The sequence below is a fragment of the Aythya ferina genome, assembly GCF_964211825.1.
Source record: "Aythya ferina genome assembly, chromosome: 25".
NCBI lineage: Eukaryota > Metazoa > Chordata > Aves > Anseriformes > Anatidae > Aythya > Aythya ferina.
Window position 1 is genome coordinate 5,733,933 of NC_140323.1, and position 17,907 is coordinate 5,751,839.

General features: G+C 41.8%; 1 protein-coding gene across 17 annotated transcripts; it reads left to right on the top strand.

Moving 5' to 3' along the window:
• Nucleotides 1-5: 5 nt before the first annotated feature.
• On the top strand, nt 6-13,475 carry NFYA (nuclear transcription factor Y subunit alpha). 17 transcript variants are annotated; one of them, XM_084498177.1, is made up of 10 exons: nt 6-124; nt 3,049-3,170; nt 4,889-4,975; nt 7,238-7,384; nt 8,662-8,793; nt 9,432-9,537; nt 10,034-10,200; nt 11,004-11,177; nt 11,556-11,657; nt 12,488-13,475. In XM_084498177.1, the coding sequence occupies exons 2-10, from the start codon at nt 3,096-3,098 to the stop codon at nt 12,539-12,541; spliced, it is 1,044 nt and encodes a 347-aa protein (XP_084354303.1). In that variant the 5' UTR covers nt 6-124; nt 3,049-3,095; the 3' UTR covers nt 12,542-13,475. The 17 variants fall into 17 exon arrangements, with proteins under 17 accessions (XP_084354303.1, XP_084354317.1, XP_084354314.1 ...); XM_084498191.1 differs by having other exon boundaries at nt 10,052-10,200; XM_084498188.1 differs by having other exon boundaries at nt 4,889-4,972.
• The last annotated feature ends 4,432 nt before the right edge of the window (nt 13,476-17,907 follow it).

Below are 17,907 nucleotides of genomic sequence, written 5' to 3' on the forward strand. Positions count from 1 at the left end.
GGCCGGCGGGAGGCGGCCTTTGTCCGGGGTTGGCCGCCATCTTGCGCGGAGGCGCTGATTGGGCTGCGGCGGGCGGCGGCGGAGCCAATCAGTGGCGGGGCCCAACCGGGGGAGCGCGGTCCGGGTGAGCGCGAGCAGCCAAGATGGCGCCCCCAGCGCCCCGGGCGGGGCCGGGCGGGGGCAGGGGGCCGGGGGCGGCGGCGGGGGACGGCCCCGGGGCAGGAGGGGGCCCGAGGGGACGGGGAGGCCCCGGGGGGACGGAGGAGTACCGCGAGGTACCGGGGGGGGCGAGAGGGCAGCGGGGAGGAGGCTGCGGAGGGCACCGGGAGGTGCTGGGAGGGTGGAGGGGAAGGAGCGGGGCAGGCCCGGGGCACGGCCCGGTCCCGTCAGTGCCTCCCTGCTGCCCGTCCCTTCCCCCGTAGGGCCCGGTCCTGCCTGCACGGGGCGGCTGGGGGGCGGTAGGGCCCCGCCCTCGGGAGGGGGAGCCTTGTAGTTTGGCAGATGTCCCCCGGTAGGAGCCGAGGGAACGGCCTGGAGCTGTGCCAGGGGAGGTTGAGGTGGGCAATGAGGAGCCATTTCTGCTCAGACAGAGCGGGCAGGCGTTGGGACGGGTTGCCCAGGGAGGTGGGGGAGTCCCCGTCCCTGGGGGGGCTCCAGGAGAGGTTGGGGCTGGTGCTTGGGGATGCCATTCAGTAGGTTGGACCAGATGATCGTGGAGGTCTTTTCCAACCTTAGTGATTCTAGGATTCCTGCTGCCAGATGGGCACCTTCTCTTCATTCTTCTCCTCATGCCCTTCTCTCCCTCCCCATCCTATTACCAAGGTGGGCAGCCCCACCACCCACTCCAGGAGTCCCAGTGCCAGGCACCAAATGGCAGCTGTGAGCCCCCATCTGAAGGGAGCTGCCCCCAGGGAGCTGTGGCCCCACTGAGTAGAGCCCCAGGGCTCAGGCTGTTCTGCCACACAGTAAAAATGCCTCTGTGTGAACCTCCCTGCCTTGCAAGTTGGGTATGGAGACCACAAACAACACATGGGTGCCACATGTTGGATCCCGTTCAGCAGCGGGAGATGAGGCAGGGGCATCTCTGTGCTGGTGTTCAGTGAAAGGCTGTCCCCGGCTTTGTGGGGGCGGCTGTCCTCTGCTGGTGTCCTTTGAGGACTGTGATCAGCCCTGGAGAGCTGTGCCAATTCCTTGGTTTTCCTCCAAATGTGGGGTGTGTTTCTCAACGGTACTTTCGTGCTGACTAATCCCTAGCATAGGGAACTGCTCCTGTAGGTTCAGTCGCACGCAAACACGTGAACATGTGAATAAAACAAGCTCTGAAGTCATCTTCAGTGCAGACAAGGGCCCAGTGAGGAGGAGCTGACAAGTGAGATCAGTGGGAGGAGTTTGCCCATTGAAGCAGAACCCGATCGTTGCGATTTAACTCTGATAGAGTAACGCTGCTGCTCTTCTGCTTTCGTGAAGGAAATGAAGTAATCACTCGGAGGATGACGATCTGGCACGTGTAAAACCTTCTATAACACTGGCTAGCCACAGCTTGTGCAAAGAATTAGGACTACGATGCTGCTGGTTTTTTATGCTAACAAGATAGGGGCATGACACGGGGGTCTGAGAAGAAGCGTTCCCAAATATACATATCCCTGTGCTTAATTTAGTGTTTGGTGTAAAGAAAGCCAGAGAACTTTTGGCAAATACAGTTGAGTGGCATCCCATGCTTGTCACTGAAAAACTTCCCTGCAGAATGAGATGTGGGAGCTGTTTCCTGATAGCCCCACAAGCATTTAGGGCAGAAATTAAGTATATTTTGGCAATCTCTGGAAAAACTGTTACTAAATGGACCAAGGATGGAGTCAATATTGCATCCAAATGAGCCTTTCTGCACTGGGACTCAGAGTATCCATGTGATTTCCAGGGTTAGTGTTGCTGCATCCAAATTGTGAACAACAGATCTGATCCTTACTCTACTACAGCTGAGTATTGTGGCCCCTGTAGTATACCTGCTTCTGATCTGTTTTGTTACATACTGCTTTTTGTCTGTTTCTTCATAGTTATGCAGTGTTTGGTGTTAACACTGAAGAAATCCGTGGTGAATAAAATCATTGTGGTTTTTATAAGGTTACAGGAGTAAGGTAGCGTTGCTAAGATAGCTCAAGGCACTGAAGTACAAAGGATGTTGTAAAGCCAAGGAGCAGGGAACATAAGCGGTGTCGTTACAGTAGTTACTGCAGTGTCTATTACAGCTAGAGGAAGTTGGGACTGCATTTCATATATTTCTTTGAAAACTGAAGGGGCCTGTTGCTTTTTTTTGTTGTGGTTGAAAAAAATGAAAGTCATACTCTGCTTTTTCACTGGAGCAGTAGGTACATGCTCAGCCATAGGTTAAATCAAGTACATCATTAAAAGTAGCAGTAAGAATCCTTTCTTTGTTGATCAGCTGAGAAGAAATGTCAGAGAGAAGCAGGTTTTGGAACCAAGTATTTTATTTCAGCTCTGTGTTTGTTGTGTGGCTAGGCAAGAGTCCAAGAAATGAGAGGTCTGCTGTCTGTTTTGAAAATACAAGAAAGGAGGAGAAGGAGGAAGAGATAAAAGGAGGCAGTGCTGTGTAGTTGGGGAAGGAGAGCCTGTTTCACTTATCTTTGTTGAAGTCTCAAAATCTCATTCAGTTTTGCACCTAACCGTTGCATTTTGTGATTTTAAGAGCACACGCCGCTCTCCCCCACCAGTAAGCACTGTAGGCAGCTGTCCACAGGTCAGAATATGCAGATTGAAACAAGCAGGTTTATAGCTATTACTTGAAGATAATTACAGAATTGAGTTTGAGATGATAATGTGTTTTTTAAATAAAAATGCCAGCTTTGTTAATAAATTAAAGTACAGTGCCATGAAGGAGATAAGTCCTTGGTGAAGCAGCAGCTCTGACTGTGTGACTGTGACCAAGGCGTCACTTCACTGGTAGCAGGTGGTTTGCTTTCCAGCTACCATAGGATGATGCTAATTTTTCAGCCTTGGGACAGTTATCACATGCTTTTTGTCTTGCCTTGCCAGCTACACGGACTGAGGTGTGCCTTGTTCAGCGTTGGAACTGAAGCGCTATGGAGCAGTACACAGCCAACAGTAACAGTTCCACGGAGCAGATTGTTGTGCAAGCTGGGCAGATTCAGCAGCAGGTACGGGAAGTTAAAGTGGGTGATTTGGCACTGCCAGTGCTGAATTGCAAACCTGCTTCTTTTCAGAGTTCTGCAGAATCAGCGAGATGTTTCATGATACTGTCTGGATGTGTGTTTACCTGACTTGGGACAGTTGAGCAGTTTAACATTGAGTTGTTTTTTCATTGAAGTCAGAGTAAATAGGCTTTTTTTTTTCTTAAAAAAAAAAAAAAAAAAAACTACTTGTAATTTTATTAATGTAATTTTATGGTAGATATTATTGAATTTCAGTGGAGTGGGGAGTTTGCAGACTGGAAGTGATGTGAAGAAAATAGCAAATCCTCTGAAAATAGAGGAAACAAAATACTAATCCAAAGAGTCAGTTGTCCGCAAGGAGCAATGCAGATTTCCCCCCAAATTGAAGTAAATTTTTGTTCAAGCCAATAGAGCGTTTCTCTAGCTTTCTCAAATTGAAATCCTTCAGTTTAGTACTATAGATAGCTCAAAATAAACACACAATACAAGAATTGGGGGGAAAAACAAAATAACTAAAAGAAAACCACCTTGTATCTTTGGATGAATTCATCTGTTCCAGAATGAACTTCCTAGTTTACATGTTACTGTGAAGGCTGTTTGGTTGGTTTTGGTTCTGTTTTGTTTTGTTTTTAAGGCTTGTATGTTTTTATAGTTATTAAGCTATTCACATAGGATAATACATTCTCAGATGAGCTGTGCTGTTGCTGAATTTTTGTTGCATCTTAGGTTCATTCAAGGCAAGAGGCGCTTCTTAGTTTGTCTCGCATATGGATGAACCACTGGGTTATGTTCCCAACGAGACGTACTTTGCTTTGGTATCAGCCTGTTTGAGGGTTTGATAGCTGGGACCAGCTTCTTCCACTGAATTTAGTAGGAGAACAAGATTATAGTTAAGGATGGAAAATGACAAATTAAGAATTATCAAAAATACCTGCTTCCAGCAGGTAACCAAAGATACAAAGGCATCAATGAAACCAAAGGTAGGTAAAGGGCATTAAACATACATGAACTTCTCTCATTTTAGCTCATACTCTCAAAGCCAGTGTTGTACTGTACATGAAACATTTTTCTAAGATTTTTTAATAGGCCAGCTGTAGTACAGCTTTTAGTAGAGAGATGTCGTACATCTCCCCAAAAGCTAAGGCAGTTAACATTGATTATTTTGGGACTCTTACTAAAGAGGCTAAAGATAGATGAGGCTTTTAGACTTAACTGCTTTTGCAACCTCTCAAGATCATCCTTGAAGGTCAGTGGTGGGAAGAGGCGATGATGCAGAGGTGACACAGATGAAGCCTGTAGTCTTTGCTGCTCTTCTGTGCAGGAAGAAATGTATGGCCTTTATTGTAACTAACAAGTCTGGACAAAAATCTGGACCATTTTGCAATAAAAAGTCAAGCAGTGAAAGGAGACATTATGCAGAAAGGTAGGAGCCTAAAACAACGAAGCAGAGACTTTTGAGTTCTGGAAAATGACCTCCCGTGTTCTTTGTAACTGATTTTTGTTTGGGATGTTGAAGGCTGTCAGTATCATACACAGGTTTGCCAGCATTCTGTTCTTAGATCTGCTAAGTATAATCACGTTCCGTATGTTCTGAGAGCAGCATATATGAATTCTAAGATTCATCCTCTTCCAGCAAAGTGTGGTTGTCTCTTGTCTGAGCTGTGCATTTCCATGTTTCAAGCTATTCCTGTTCCTATTCCCAGCAGCAGGGTGGTGTCACTGCTGTCCAGCTGCAGACTGAGGCTCAGGTGGCATCCGCCTCAGGCCAGCAAGTCCAGACCCTCCAGGTAGTGGTGATCTCTCTAATTGTGTTTATGTGAGCACTGCATGACTCTCCCCATCACCACATATCTAATGCTGTGTTTCTTACAGGGTTTGAAATAGGGGCAGGAAAATTGGTGGCCATTACTACATGTTTGATGTGAGCTTTCCGTAAAGAGCAGGGGTTACAGCTTTTCATTGGATCTCAGATGCATTCATGAATTCCAGCCATTGTAATTCCAAAAGTAAATAGTGGTTGAAATGGGACTCAAAAGGAAATTTAAAAAATATATATGTATAAGATAATGAACTCAAAAGTCAGAACTGAAGTGACGCAACCCAAAGATTTTCCGTGCTTTCAAGGATTGGATTTCTGGTACCCACTGTGAGTAGTTCTGTGTCTTCCCTACATGAAAGGGACAGAGGTGGCAGATGACCCACCAGCTTGAAGAGTGAAACTTCTTCATCTGTGATTGGAAAAGGTACCTGGGGATAGTATTAGCTCCTGCAGGACTGAGATGGCTGATTTTTTATTTACACGTGAACAACCCAGAAACCCAGGAGTATGTGTTCTAACAACAAATGCATCAGAAATTGGAGAGAAAAGCAAGGTCATTTCTTGATTTATTTCACACTTGATTTTATTCACACTGATTTATTTCAGCGTGAAGTGTTCTGTGTCTTGCAAGCATTCACAAATGTTACTTTATTAGCTCACAGAGGAGATTTTTAAAGGAGTTGATAAACCCTGGACAGTTATAGCAATTTATTAGCGCGTTGTTCACTCAGTGTTTTGGTTTTGTTTGAGGCTTGAATGGACTTGCCAGGTGTAAAGTTGAACACAGCATTTTTTATGTTTGGAATTGAAACACGGAAAGCTGGCTGACTTGAATTGCTTGGGTCACTGTGCCCTTCCAGTTCCACCCACCTGTTTTTGTTGTTGTTTTTGCTTGCTCTAATGCATTAACAAGACTTTTGGAATGTACGTTTATCTTTCTGCTTATTGGGTGTAGTCCTGCTGACTGCTTCTCTGGCTGACACGAGCATGCTTTTATCTCTTGTAATTCAATAAAGTACTACCAGTTTTGCTAGTGACTCCTATGTGATAGTAACAAGGTTGAGGAACGGAACAATGTAGCAGGGGTGTGGGGTGACCTGTGAAGCCCCAATATTCTATTTAGCCTGCTGGTTCTTGAGGTCCCACAGTGGTGGTGGCTGGATGTATGTTCACATGTAATTCGTTAAGGTATTTCAACTATGTGAAGTGAAGATTATTTTTTTTTAGGCATTCAGAATGTGATGAAAATCTGTGCTGATATTCAGTCTGGTGCTCTACAGTGAGAGTGGTTGAAGAGCAAACATTCAGTATTGCATGTTCTTGAAACCTACAGCTCAAAAACCCAAGAACTCAGTGACTTTGTTGTTCAGAAACAAAAACAACACAACTTGGGGCATGGCTAAGGGTGATTAGCTGTTACCTATTTCACAAGCCTCATCTCACATTTCAGCTTCCTGTAGTCTTTTCGAAGATTTATTTTGGGGAGTTTGGGGAATTAGCAGGTAAAGATGTTTAAAGAGAGAAGTTTCCCCTTGCCTTTCTTTTCATTAGTCTTTTTCCTAGTGGCCAGCTGCAGTGACTTTTAATGCAGAATTTAGAGAGGCTGCAAGCCTTGTTGGTCCAAGAAGTGGCTGCTGCATGTGTTGTGTTGCTCTTCCTTACTGAACTACATTTTGTGTTGCTACATGAATAATTTCATTTAGTAACCATGAAGAGATTCTCTAAGATTATCACCTGCTATAGATACTGGTTAGGAAACAGAAATTGTTCAAGCACTTAATTGGAGAGAGTGGAAGCTACTGCAGAGTCTCTCTGCCAGAGTGGCTTATTTAGAGCTCTTCTCATTAGGAGCCCCAGTCAAAGATTAGTAGTAGTGATGTGGTTAATGAAGTTTCTTTTACAACACTTCGCTCTTGGGCTGTGCATGAATGTAGTTACTGTATCTGAAAACATACATCATGCCTTTCATGCTTTATTGCAATTAGATGGGAGATACTGGTTAGACTGCAGCAGAAAAAGTTAATTTGAAAACTCCAGCAGCATAGCACGGAAAAAAACTGTAGAAACTAAAGGTATTAATGCTGATTATCAGCCCAGTTTAGTGATTGTCACTGCATTCCAATAGGTAAGCACTCATTCTCACGTGGTAGTTGCTTTAGGTTCTGGTTTCATACCACCAGACATTTTCATTGTTCTGTTTGTGTTTGTTTTTTCTTTCTTTCCTGTTTCCTAGGTCCAGGGTCAACCGTTAATGGTGCAAGTAAGCGGAGGCCAGCTGATCACATCAACTGGCCAGCCCATCATGGTGCAGGCAGTGCCTGGGGGTCAGGGCCAGACAATAATGCAAGTCCCAGTTTCCGGAACACAGGGACTGCAGCAGGTGAGATAACTCTAATTTTATCGAAGATTAATTGCAGAGAATGAACTGTGATGTTCTTACCCTGTCAGATAGTGTGTTTGCCTCAGCAGTGTTAAAATAAACTGGGCAGCTCTGGTTGTTTTCCAGCTGTGGATCTGCCACAATGAGCTGCCTATTTAAAAATGCAACTAAAATGTGCTTTGTGCTTGGTTTTCATATTGTAAGGGATGGTGCAAACCTTTTAAGTGCAGTCCATCAAAATTTAGCTAGACCTTGGTGTTTTCTTTTTTTAACTGACCATTACAGTATAGTTGGTGGTCTGGTGCCTACTCAAGTTATGGCTAGAAAGAGGATTTTAAAAATTATTTTTAAGAAAATTAAAGCTTCTTGAAGTAAATCCTTGTGCTTGAGCTCATCTATTATGTGATGGCTGAAGGTGCATTTAAATGTTTCCATTGCAAAGAAAGTAATAGTGTAGAAGGAAATCTGATGATTTTATTAGAAACAATTATTTTTAAATACTTAAAGTTTTTAAATTTCAGCAGGTGCTCAACGTGTGTTCCTCTAAAGTAAGGGAAGAACTGTAATGGCAGCTTAATGAAAGTGTTCTAGTGATTAGAGAATGAGGTTTAGGAATAAAGTTCTACACAGTTCAGGTTGCACACGTTGTGTTGGTGTCTTGAGAGGTTTATTTAGTTACTGAATTCAGTTTCCTTGATTGAAAGACAATAGTTTTCAGGTTAGGTTCTTTACAGTCTGGTTGTTGGGGAAAGTCTGTAACTTGTTTTTAAAGCAGAAGTGACAAACTATATTCCAGTTTCTCTTTTTATCACACAAATATTTACATTGATGGATAGACTTCTCCGCAAAGCTGAAAATATTTTTATATATGTCCAGGAGTATTTCTGTATGCTGGATAATTAACGCTTTACAGATACTGTAAATCTTACTCTACTTTTTTTTCTTTGACCTGAGTGTTGTTGTTGCTAGTTTCACGTGAGTAATTTATTTCTTCAGCCGTTTTACTCTGTAAGCAGCGGAGAGTTGCTAGGGCATGATGACACTGGCATGTTACATTTCCTCTGTTCTGTACGGTCCTGACAGCTGTTGCATCAGTGACTGCTATGTCGTAGAGAGGAATAAATTAAAACTCTTTGTTTTAAAATGGAAAAATGAGAAGAATCAGTGCTTTCTTTGTAACAGTAAATCATCCTCAGAGATGATGTGGTAATGCTGAGGCCAAGGAGGGAGAAATAAGAGGTATAGTTAATGTTCCTTTCTGACTCTTTCTTCCACAGATTCAGTTGGTCCAGCCAGGTCAGATTCAGATTCAAGGTGGGCAGGCTGTGCAGGTACAGGGGCAGCAGGGCCAGACCCAGCAGATCATTATACAGCAGCCACAGACTGCAGTTACTGCTGGCCAGACACAGGTAACTGCACCAGCATGAAAGGGTTTTCTTGAGAGGCGTAGGAAGAGAAACTTGACAAATGACTTAAGATGTGGTTAAGTAAAAAGGAAAAAATATTTATTAATGTTGAGGAGAACTTGAGAATAAAGTTAATATTTTTGTAGTGTTTTCATGCATAACTCTGGGACAGAATGAATAGACTGCATGTTTTTATCCATCGTGTTTCTGTATATTTGTTCATGGCTGTTTTCATCTCTTTGTTGAAATTTGACAAAATATTGCTAATTTCATACTTTCGCCATTTTGTGAAATAGTCTAGTCTTACCTGGGTTTTCTGCTGTTTTTTGTTGTTTAGGACCAAAATTAAATTTCTGAGCAGACTAGTTCTTCCTTTAATATATTGCTAGTGAGACAGGAAATCTAGAACTTGTTTCTTTGAATGTTAAGTACTGCAGTGTTAGAAAAAGTTTATTAAACGTGCTTCAGGTACTTTCTCTTCAATTCAGTTGGTTTGTGCTCCATCCTATTTCTTTATGCTGGTAATAAAGCAAAAGAAATACATGCCTGAAACATCATAAGCACTTTGTGTTAATTCAGGAATTGTGAAATTTGGGAAAGAAGCAGTTTATAAATGTTACTGTGTTCTTTGTTTTGTTTAGACTCAGCAACAAATAGCAGTTCAAGGACAACAGGTAGCACAAACGGCTGAAGGCCAGACCATAGTCTATCAGCCAGTTAATGCTGATGGAACCATTCTCCAACAAGGTAGGAGCTTTGGTGCAAAAATTCAGGACTTCTCCAAATCTGTCTTACAGATTTTACTGCCTTGTAATTATTGTCAAAGAAAACAGCGAGTTACAATGTTGGTTGGTAATGCTGTGATTGTTTTGGTATGAATTGTTGTCATAGCGAATGGAAGAAGAAATGTTTGTTTTATACAGGAATTTAGCAGGTATTGTTTTCCCCAGAAAAATCAAAAATTGCTTTTTTCTTCGGCAAGGTCTATTAGGATAGAAACACTTGAGTTTGCGTTTTACACTTCAGGCCTGAGGCTGAGATTACTGTGCAGATACAAAACATACCAAGCATGAGGACCAGGTGATGGAATTTAGTTAAGAACTCGCAATGCATTTCTAAATTCTTTTGCATCTTACGGAAGGGTGAATGAGTGAAAAACAGAAGTGGGACTAATGGTGTTCCCTTCTTTCTGTGTGCGTGTTTTTGTTTTTCTTTTCTTCTTTTGTGTTTTATTTTCTTAAAGTTACAGTCCCTGTTACAGGCATGATCACCATTCCAGCAGCCAGTTTGGCTGGAGCACAAATTGTCCAAGCGGGAGCCAACACCAATACCACCAGTAGTGGACAAGGGACTGTTACAGTGACGCTGCCAGTTGCTGGAAATGTTGTCAACTCAGGGGGAATGGTTATGGTATGTATTTAACTTTCCATTGATCTTTTTAAAGGTTGAGCTTTGAGGTATCTGCACACAAGACACTATCAGAGATTCTTGTCAACTTAATATGGTCAGTCTTCTCAGTAGCTACCAGGAGTTTAAATTATACAAGTTTTCAGTTTTAGTGGCCTATGTCCTATTGTGAATTACGTATTCCTGCACTTTTGTTCTACTACAGCAATTGAGTTCAAAAATCTAGAAGCTGAAATTCAAAATAATCTGTTAACTAATAAGCAGACATTTTAGAAAGATTTAATTGAATATTCCGTTTCTTGAGGATGCCTTATTAATGTTTTTTTCTGATTCATACGAACACATTTTCTGCCAGTTCTTACTTCTTTGTAGTGTGATACCTTTTAACTTGAATTTTATTGTTCATCTCCACTAGATGTCAGCATCTCTACAAGTAATAAATGATTAAGAAATGTTAACAAAATTATCATATAAATTAAATAAGTGATAACCAGAAAGAAAGGGAAGTGATGGCATGTCATGGATGCAAGTTGTACAAGAAGTAGTAACGTGGTCATAGAATTGTACATTGTATTGAACTTTTAGTATTATCAGGAAAAAAGCAAGCACGGATGATGATGTGTGATTTATTTGTTTAAATTTGTCCTGCAGTTTGAGAACAACTATATTACTTCTTTCAACTTAAATAGATACATTACCTGAAGAAAAAACAAACCCTTTCCATTCTAAACATTATATTTTATTTTAATTATTTTTGCATTCACTTTTTCCACCTACAAGTACTAAAATCATTCTTCTCTGTATAGATGGTACCTGGAGCTGGATCAGTACCAGCTATCCAGCGAATACCTTTGCCTGGAGCAGAGATGCTTGAAGAAGAGCCCCTGTATGTAAATGCCAAACAGTATCACCGGATCCTTAAGAGGAGGCAGGCACGTGCGAAGCTTGAAGCAGAGGGAAAAATTCCCAAAGAAAGAAGGGTGAGAACGTAACTCGAATCTGATACAAGGCTGCTCTATGAGAAAGGCACAGAAAAGCATCTCTACCAGAAAAATAAGGATTGGAATCATAGTATTTTTCAATTTTTCTTGTTCATAAGCTACATCAGAGTAATTTCTTAGTGTCCCTTGGTGGCAGTAATACTTTTCCATATGTTTAATTGTTGAATAGGTATGTAACTGTGTTGCAAAGAGGCATTTACTGTAAGTGTTTTATCTCAGGGGTGGGTGGGTAAGGATGGGATCTGGGTAGGCTGTTTTAGTGAGTTGGGAATTTCCCCAGTGTTCTCATTTACTTGGAATTACTGAACTAGAAAGTGCAGACTGCTCTCATTACTCTCCTCTTCTGTACTGTGACAGAAATACTTGCATGAATCTCGGCATCGTCACGCCATGGCCAGGAAACGAGGAGAAGGTGGACGGTTCTTCTCACCAAAGGAAAAAGACAGCCCTCATATGCAGGTAAGCAGAGTTTTGTCTGTCTTTTGGACAGATGACACTTCTGTTTATTCGGAATGCACATTAGGGATGTATTTTCACTGTTTTCTTTGTTCTTTTTTTGGAGCTAGGCTGCTGACTTTTGTCCCTCTCTGCCCTTGGTTTTATGTTTCAAGCATTGTAAAGAAACATTCTCTTCTTGCAGAGAACAAGCACCTATTTGCCTTGAGTAATTCATTCATAGTAATGTTGATAGAAATGTATTCACTTTGTTACACAGATAGGGAGAATGCTTGTATTTGTTGTCCTAAGAAATATAGTCTGTGCGGCTGTTCTGACAGCATACCAGCAGTCTCCTTTTTAGGACATCTGTTAAGGGTAGAGGTGCTTTATCTTGCTCATGATGGAAAATTCAAAAATGTTAATGTCTGATTCTTAGTAGAGTACTGATTAATGTAAAAAGCACAAGAAAGGTTTTTCAAAGGAAGGAATATAATAGGGTAGAAATAACAATTGTTGCTAACTAGTGCTTTAAAGCAGTCCTGTGGCTTCAGTGGAAGAGTGTTTCTCACTCTAAAATGAAATCCTTCCCAAATACCAGAATCAGACCTAGACCTATCAGCAGTAGGTTTTCCCAAATACCAGAAACAACACATTATTAGGAATTATAATGGTTTATATATCCCAGTTCTGTTACAATGGCTTATAAAACCCAGTAAAAACGTGACCTGTTTAGAGAACAGAAGAGGAGGTTTATAGGACTATGTTTTATTGAAATAGGTTTGTGATTATCCGCTGTTACAGAAAAGTGTATGACATGTATAAAATACATGACTTGTATTTTGTATCTGTAGGATCCATCTCAGGCCAACGAAGAAGCAATGACACAGATGATCAGAGTCTCCTAATCTCTGCTTAAAGAAAAATGTAACTGAATTCCTGTCCCTTCTGCAAGTCTGTCCTACCTTACAAGTGTATCAAGCAAGTCTTTCAATGGGACAATCGCCATATCACAGCCTATCCTTTTCTACAGAGCAAACACCACGTTTTCAGTGTGTGGTCAAGATTTTAACTGCAGTTGACTCAACAAATAGAAACTTAATGACTTTCTTGGTATACTCTTCTGATGCAGCACAGGGATTTCAAAGTCTGACTGCTCATGCCTTTTTTTCTTTATAACATCTCTTGCATTAAGATTGGCCATGGTGAGAGTGTGCCACTGACTGACCAGCAATAACTGGCATGCTGAAGCAGGGCCAGCAAAGACCTCTTGGAGTTACGGCCCTTCTGTACAGAGACATAATCCAATTTATAGCAACCAGCACTGATGTGACTACACCACAGTACTTTCCCAGTAGAGACTTGTTATTTACATCCACTTCTTACACCTTTGGACCTAACTGTCAACTGAACTGTTCACTGCTGTTGCATTTGCACTTGTGAGACTGACAGAAACTGAAGGGGGTTCTCTTAAGCTCTACTCTGTAAAATATGTAAACAGCAAGCTCTGCTCTGGGAAAAGTTCAGCCATCAAGTCAAAATAATAGAAGTAGGTTGAGATTATTACAGGACTTGATCTATTGTGTATCTGGTCCAAGAAGTAAGGGGAGAGGTTTGTTGTGAGGATAAGGATTTAATTAGTAAAAGCAATTTATTGGTGTTTTTTGGTATGTTTATTGCTAGCAGTTGGTGCTTTGAAAGAAGAGTGGGTGGTAGTATAAAAGGATTAAAACTTCCAAGTGAAAATCTTCCAAAGGATTATTTTTTTAATCTTTCTTCTAACCTGCTAGTCCAGTGCATGGTTTCTCCAAAAGAAATAAAATCTGCAGTCTCAGAGTGATAGCACTTGACCATCTTTCTGACAGTGTTTCTTGATGTCTGTTCTAAATCAGTTCTAAAAATTCTCTCCTATGCAGAGTGAGGGTTTGTTTCATGACAGCAGAAGCTCAGGACAACTCAGCTCATCCTGATGTAACTGAAGGACTGTTAAATGAAGGCAGATATTGATGAACCTTTCGGGCTTTTTACAGACTATCCTCTTAAAAAAAAAAAAAGTGGCACTTAAGGAAGGAGGAGTACTTGCGTTTTTTTTTTTTTTTAAAGGGATTTTTCATGACCTGTAGCTGGTTTCTGACTGCATATTTTGACAAAGCATAGTTTTATCTTTCATTCAGTTGCCCATTACAGATTTTTAAGCTTGCTCCATTCTTACTGATTTGAAATGCGGTGATGGAAGCTGTAGTTCGTAAGCCTTTTAACAGATGACACATCTTTCCATGCCCATCTTCTCCAATCTTGACTGAGTTCTGCAGACTCACTGTGTGTCACCTGCATAGTCTCCTCTCTTCCATTTTTTGTGTTTTGTAGTTAAAACTCAGTCACAGCAGTTAAGCATGGGCTTGGAAATACAGCCAGATGTGACTGGGGGTCTGGAGGGTGTTAATTAAGAACATGAAAAGGGAAGGTGTCAGAGGGGAGAGGTTTTATTATGGGGAAAATAGCCAAGGAAATGAGAGACTGGTTTAAATTTGGTGAACTTTATTTCCATCTGAAAAAAAAGAAGTAAATGCAACTTAGAAAATTCTAACTATATTATCTCGCTGTTACATTTTTCCCATTTACTGAAAGCTTATGGCTAGAAGCAAAATGGAGAAATCAGCAAGTGCTAAAAGGCTGGGAGGATACAAAAAGACAAAGCTTTGACCATTCTATTAAGAAAAGAGAAATACACTAAACCTACAAGTAAGAAAAGATGGGAAGAAATATAAGAGGAAGGAACAGAAATGTAGAGAAACATTAGATGCTACACTGCCCGCAGGCAATCTGGGAGGCAGAGTATGCCTGCTTAGTTATTAAGGAAGACAGTGCTTTGATCAGTCACCTGTAAAGTATCTAGTGAAAGTACGGAGAAGAAAAGCAGATTTGGTATTTACAGTTAGCTGGATTTTTTAAATGAAGTTCATTCTCTTCTGAACTTGTAGCTCGGTGTTCTTATCCTTACTACATCTGACACAGTGAACTGAAACTGAGAAACTCTTCTGTGCAGGGACATCTGCAGCTACAGGAGGAGGTGGAAGCCTAGTTCCAAATCTTTAGTTTTGAATTTTGTCTTAAATTGTATTAGTAATCCAACATTCTTCTCACAAATTTTACATGAGGGCTTTTTCTAACTTCAGAAAGCATTGATGGCATCTTTGGTGCCTTTGGTTGCTTCCGCCTTAAAATACTTGGCCAGTTGGTGCTTGTTTTCTTCAGTTGGCAACTACAAAATCTGCACCTGGCATTTCTTGTGAGGTCACCCATTTCAGGTCTTTCAGTGAAGGAATGACAACTTCTGCTTTAGTTGAATTTGCAGCATTATTGTAAATACTTTTTTAGAGCATCTGTACATTTTGTCAGTAGAATATTCATGTGCTGAAGTAAGACAGCCTCTCCATAACATTTCTGCTCTTCAACTGAGAGCTGATCTCTGTCCTGGAGAGCCCCCTCAGACAGTTGGGAGTTAGAGAAGCAGAGATTATTGCTTTGACATTAATTCTTTCTCTCCCTCCCTTTTTTTTCTTTTTTTCTCTGTTGTGAGTAATTATGTCTTTTCTTAAAGAAGTTGTAAACTTCTTCAGAACAGCTAGAACTTTTTTTCCCAGTAAGCCCTTCATGTATAGGTTCTCTGATCTGTTGTTGTAGGAAGTGTATTAAGGCCTACAGATTTGTGTTATTTAGGAAGTCTTACTGTTAATACTTTAAATAGCGATGTGAAAGCCTGAATGCTACTGTCAGGTTTTTCATTTGCTTTAGGTTATGTGTGTTCACTTCTAAAAGTAGTGTTTGCTTGGTCAGATTGGAGGTATCAGTCAATGTGATTGACCCGTGTTACCAGAAGAGTCTGCTTTCTTTTCCTGGGTAAACTTGTTAAATTGGAGACATCACCAAGTTCAAACCTCTCTAGTAATTAAATGAGAATTCTTTGTGGATTGGCTACACTTGAGCAAAATCTCCACTTTGGGAGTGCATAGAAGTGTGGATGAGGATAAAAGAATAGGCTTGGGGAGAATGTGAAATGTGGTTGATCAAGGAACACTGGAGCAGTGAACCTATCAAAAAAGAAAAAACACTTGTACAAAAGTTCAAAGAATGAGATGTAGAAAATGGTCCTCAAGTGATGCTAAGCTAAACGGCTTCAAGGCTTTGCATGTTAAAAAGAGGGGAGGGTGGAAAAAATGTTCATGTGAATGGGTGGGGGGTGTACTGAGATTTGCGTAATGTAAGGCAAAGTTTGTATATAGTTAAAAGTTTATAATTTTTTTTATATAATGCATTTTTTCAAGTGTATTTTGGTCTTTAATAGATGCAATTGTAAGTACTGTGTACACTATCCAGCTAATAAAAATTTATAAACCAAGAACCAGCTTTGGCTCTGCTACTGCATCCTTCTGCTCCTTGCAGTCCAGTGGCAGAAGCGGCGGTGTGAGGGCAGGCAGCGGTTCTGGCACCATCGAGGCATCCTGAGGCAGCTTGGTCTTTGCCCCTGAGCCTGTCTGTTGCCCTCCTGCCCTGATGGGACAGACCCAGGCAGCTTGGCACCTTGTTTTGCTCCATCCCCATCCCACCATTGCCTGAGTGGCTGCAGGTGGAGGCCTGGAGCCCTACAGGTGGTAAAAGCCGACTAACTGAGGGAATCGGGCCTCCCACCATGGGTTCTCCTTGGGTGGGTGTTGCTCTGTGACACTTCTGCTTGGGTGGTGGAGAAAGCCTCCATCTTGTCCTGCTTCTTTCCCTCACAGGCTGAGGCAGCCTCAAGATGGCGCCTGTGGGGCAGCCTGCGTGCAGGCACTGGGTTGTGTGAGGGAGGGCTGCAGGTGGCATGGAGGGCAGGCCCAGCCCTCAGCCATGGGGCTGGGGAAGCTGCTGAGACCCTCCTGGAGTGGCCTCGCTGGTCTGGAGGAGGGAAGGAAGGCTTTGACATGGCACCAGCGTGCCTTTTGTGTGTGCGTCGAGTGTTAGGTGAATCTCCGGGCTGTGAGCAAAGCTGCACGCTCATTAGAATGGTAATTTTTGATTGAAACAAAATAAAGGGAAATCTGCCCAGGAGTCATACTATCCTGCTTCTTTAGCTAGCCAGTTCCTGGGTGCCCATTGGCATAATGCTCAGGGTGGCATTCCAGTCTCTTTCATGTTTGTCGGAGGAGTCATTGTACACCTTGAATAATTATCCCAGAAAGGTAGTACAGAAGAATCCAGAGGTAATACAGAAGGGATTGTCCTGCCGGTGCAGTGATGGAATTTGTTCAGGGTTGCAGAAGTATGAGAGATGACCGTCTAACTTTGTTACCGAAATGCTGTTCTTTCCAAGACATTCATTCCTTTATATTCGTGGTTATATTCCAGAAAGGTGGTTTATTCTTGTCCCCAAACTCCCTAGTATAAATATTATCTTTTTTTTTTTTTTTTTGGCCAAATATGACGGAATGGAGACCATTAAAAAGAGCTCTGTTGTTTTGGTGCAAAAGGAAATTTTCCTCTTACGAGGATTGAGCAGGCTGTCAAAGCTTTAAGAAATACTCAGCTTCCATGTCTGCCTACTACTACCTATCAGACATACCTGCTGTTCCTTCCACGTGTGCTGCTCAGGCTCTCTCAACAGCATTGGAACTTAAATGTAAGCAGTGAAAACATAAATACTTTTATCAAGCCTAAGGTCCTGCACTGTTAGGCTGTCTTTTTGTGTGGTATTATCAAGTAGTTGTGCGTTATCACAGTATCGTTGAAACAATTCTTGTGTGTGTACAGAGTCTACAAAGCTCTATGGGATAACAGCCTTATAATAAATAAATAATATTATGTTCAGCCTATTCCATTTTCTGTGTTTTGGGGATGTACTCTGTTTTAGAAGGGATACACCAAACTTTGTAGGTATTTATAGCTATATGCTGCATTCTTGGAAGAACTGTAAGCACTCCTGTGGTTCCCGGAGCCTGGTTCTACCCTCACTGGTGCAGAAGCAGCTCTCTGCTAGAGCACATGTGAGCATCGCCAGCTGGCAATGAGCAGAACAAAAACGGGCAAGTTTTGCCCCAAGCACTGTGTTGGATGCCTTAACAATATTTTCCACGTGAACCAACTGTGGGTGACATTTTTATGCTGTGAAACAATGTAGGGATAGCGAATGAGTTTGTATTTAGGTATGCTGAAATGGTCCCAGAGCTCCAGCTGAAAATTGGTGTACTTCAAATGCTGGTTATAATGGATTGTAGCCATACTGCCTATATTAAGTGTC

Coding starts and splice junctions, on each gene's coding strand:
- NFYA (XM_084498177.1), top strand. CDS start 3,096: ATGGAGCAGTACACAGCCAACAGTAACAGTTCCACGGAGCAGATTGTT. Junction 8,794..9,431: donor TTACTGCTGGCCAGACACAG/GTAACTGCACCA, acceptor TGTTTTGTTTAG/ACTCAGCAACAAATAGCAGT. Junction 10,201..11,003: donor ACTCAGGGGGAATGGTTATG/GTATGTATTTAA, acceptor TTCTCTGTATAG/ATGGTACCTGGAGCTGGATC.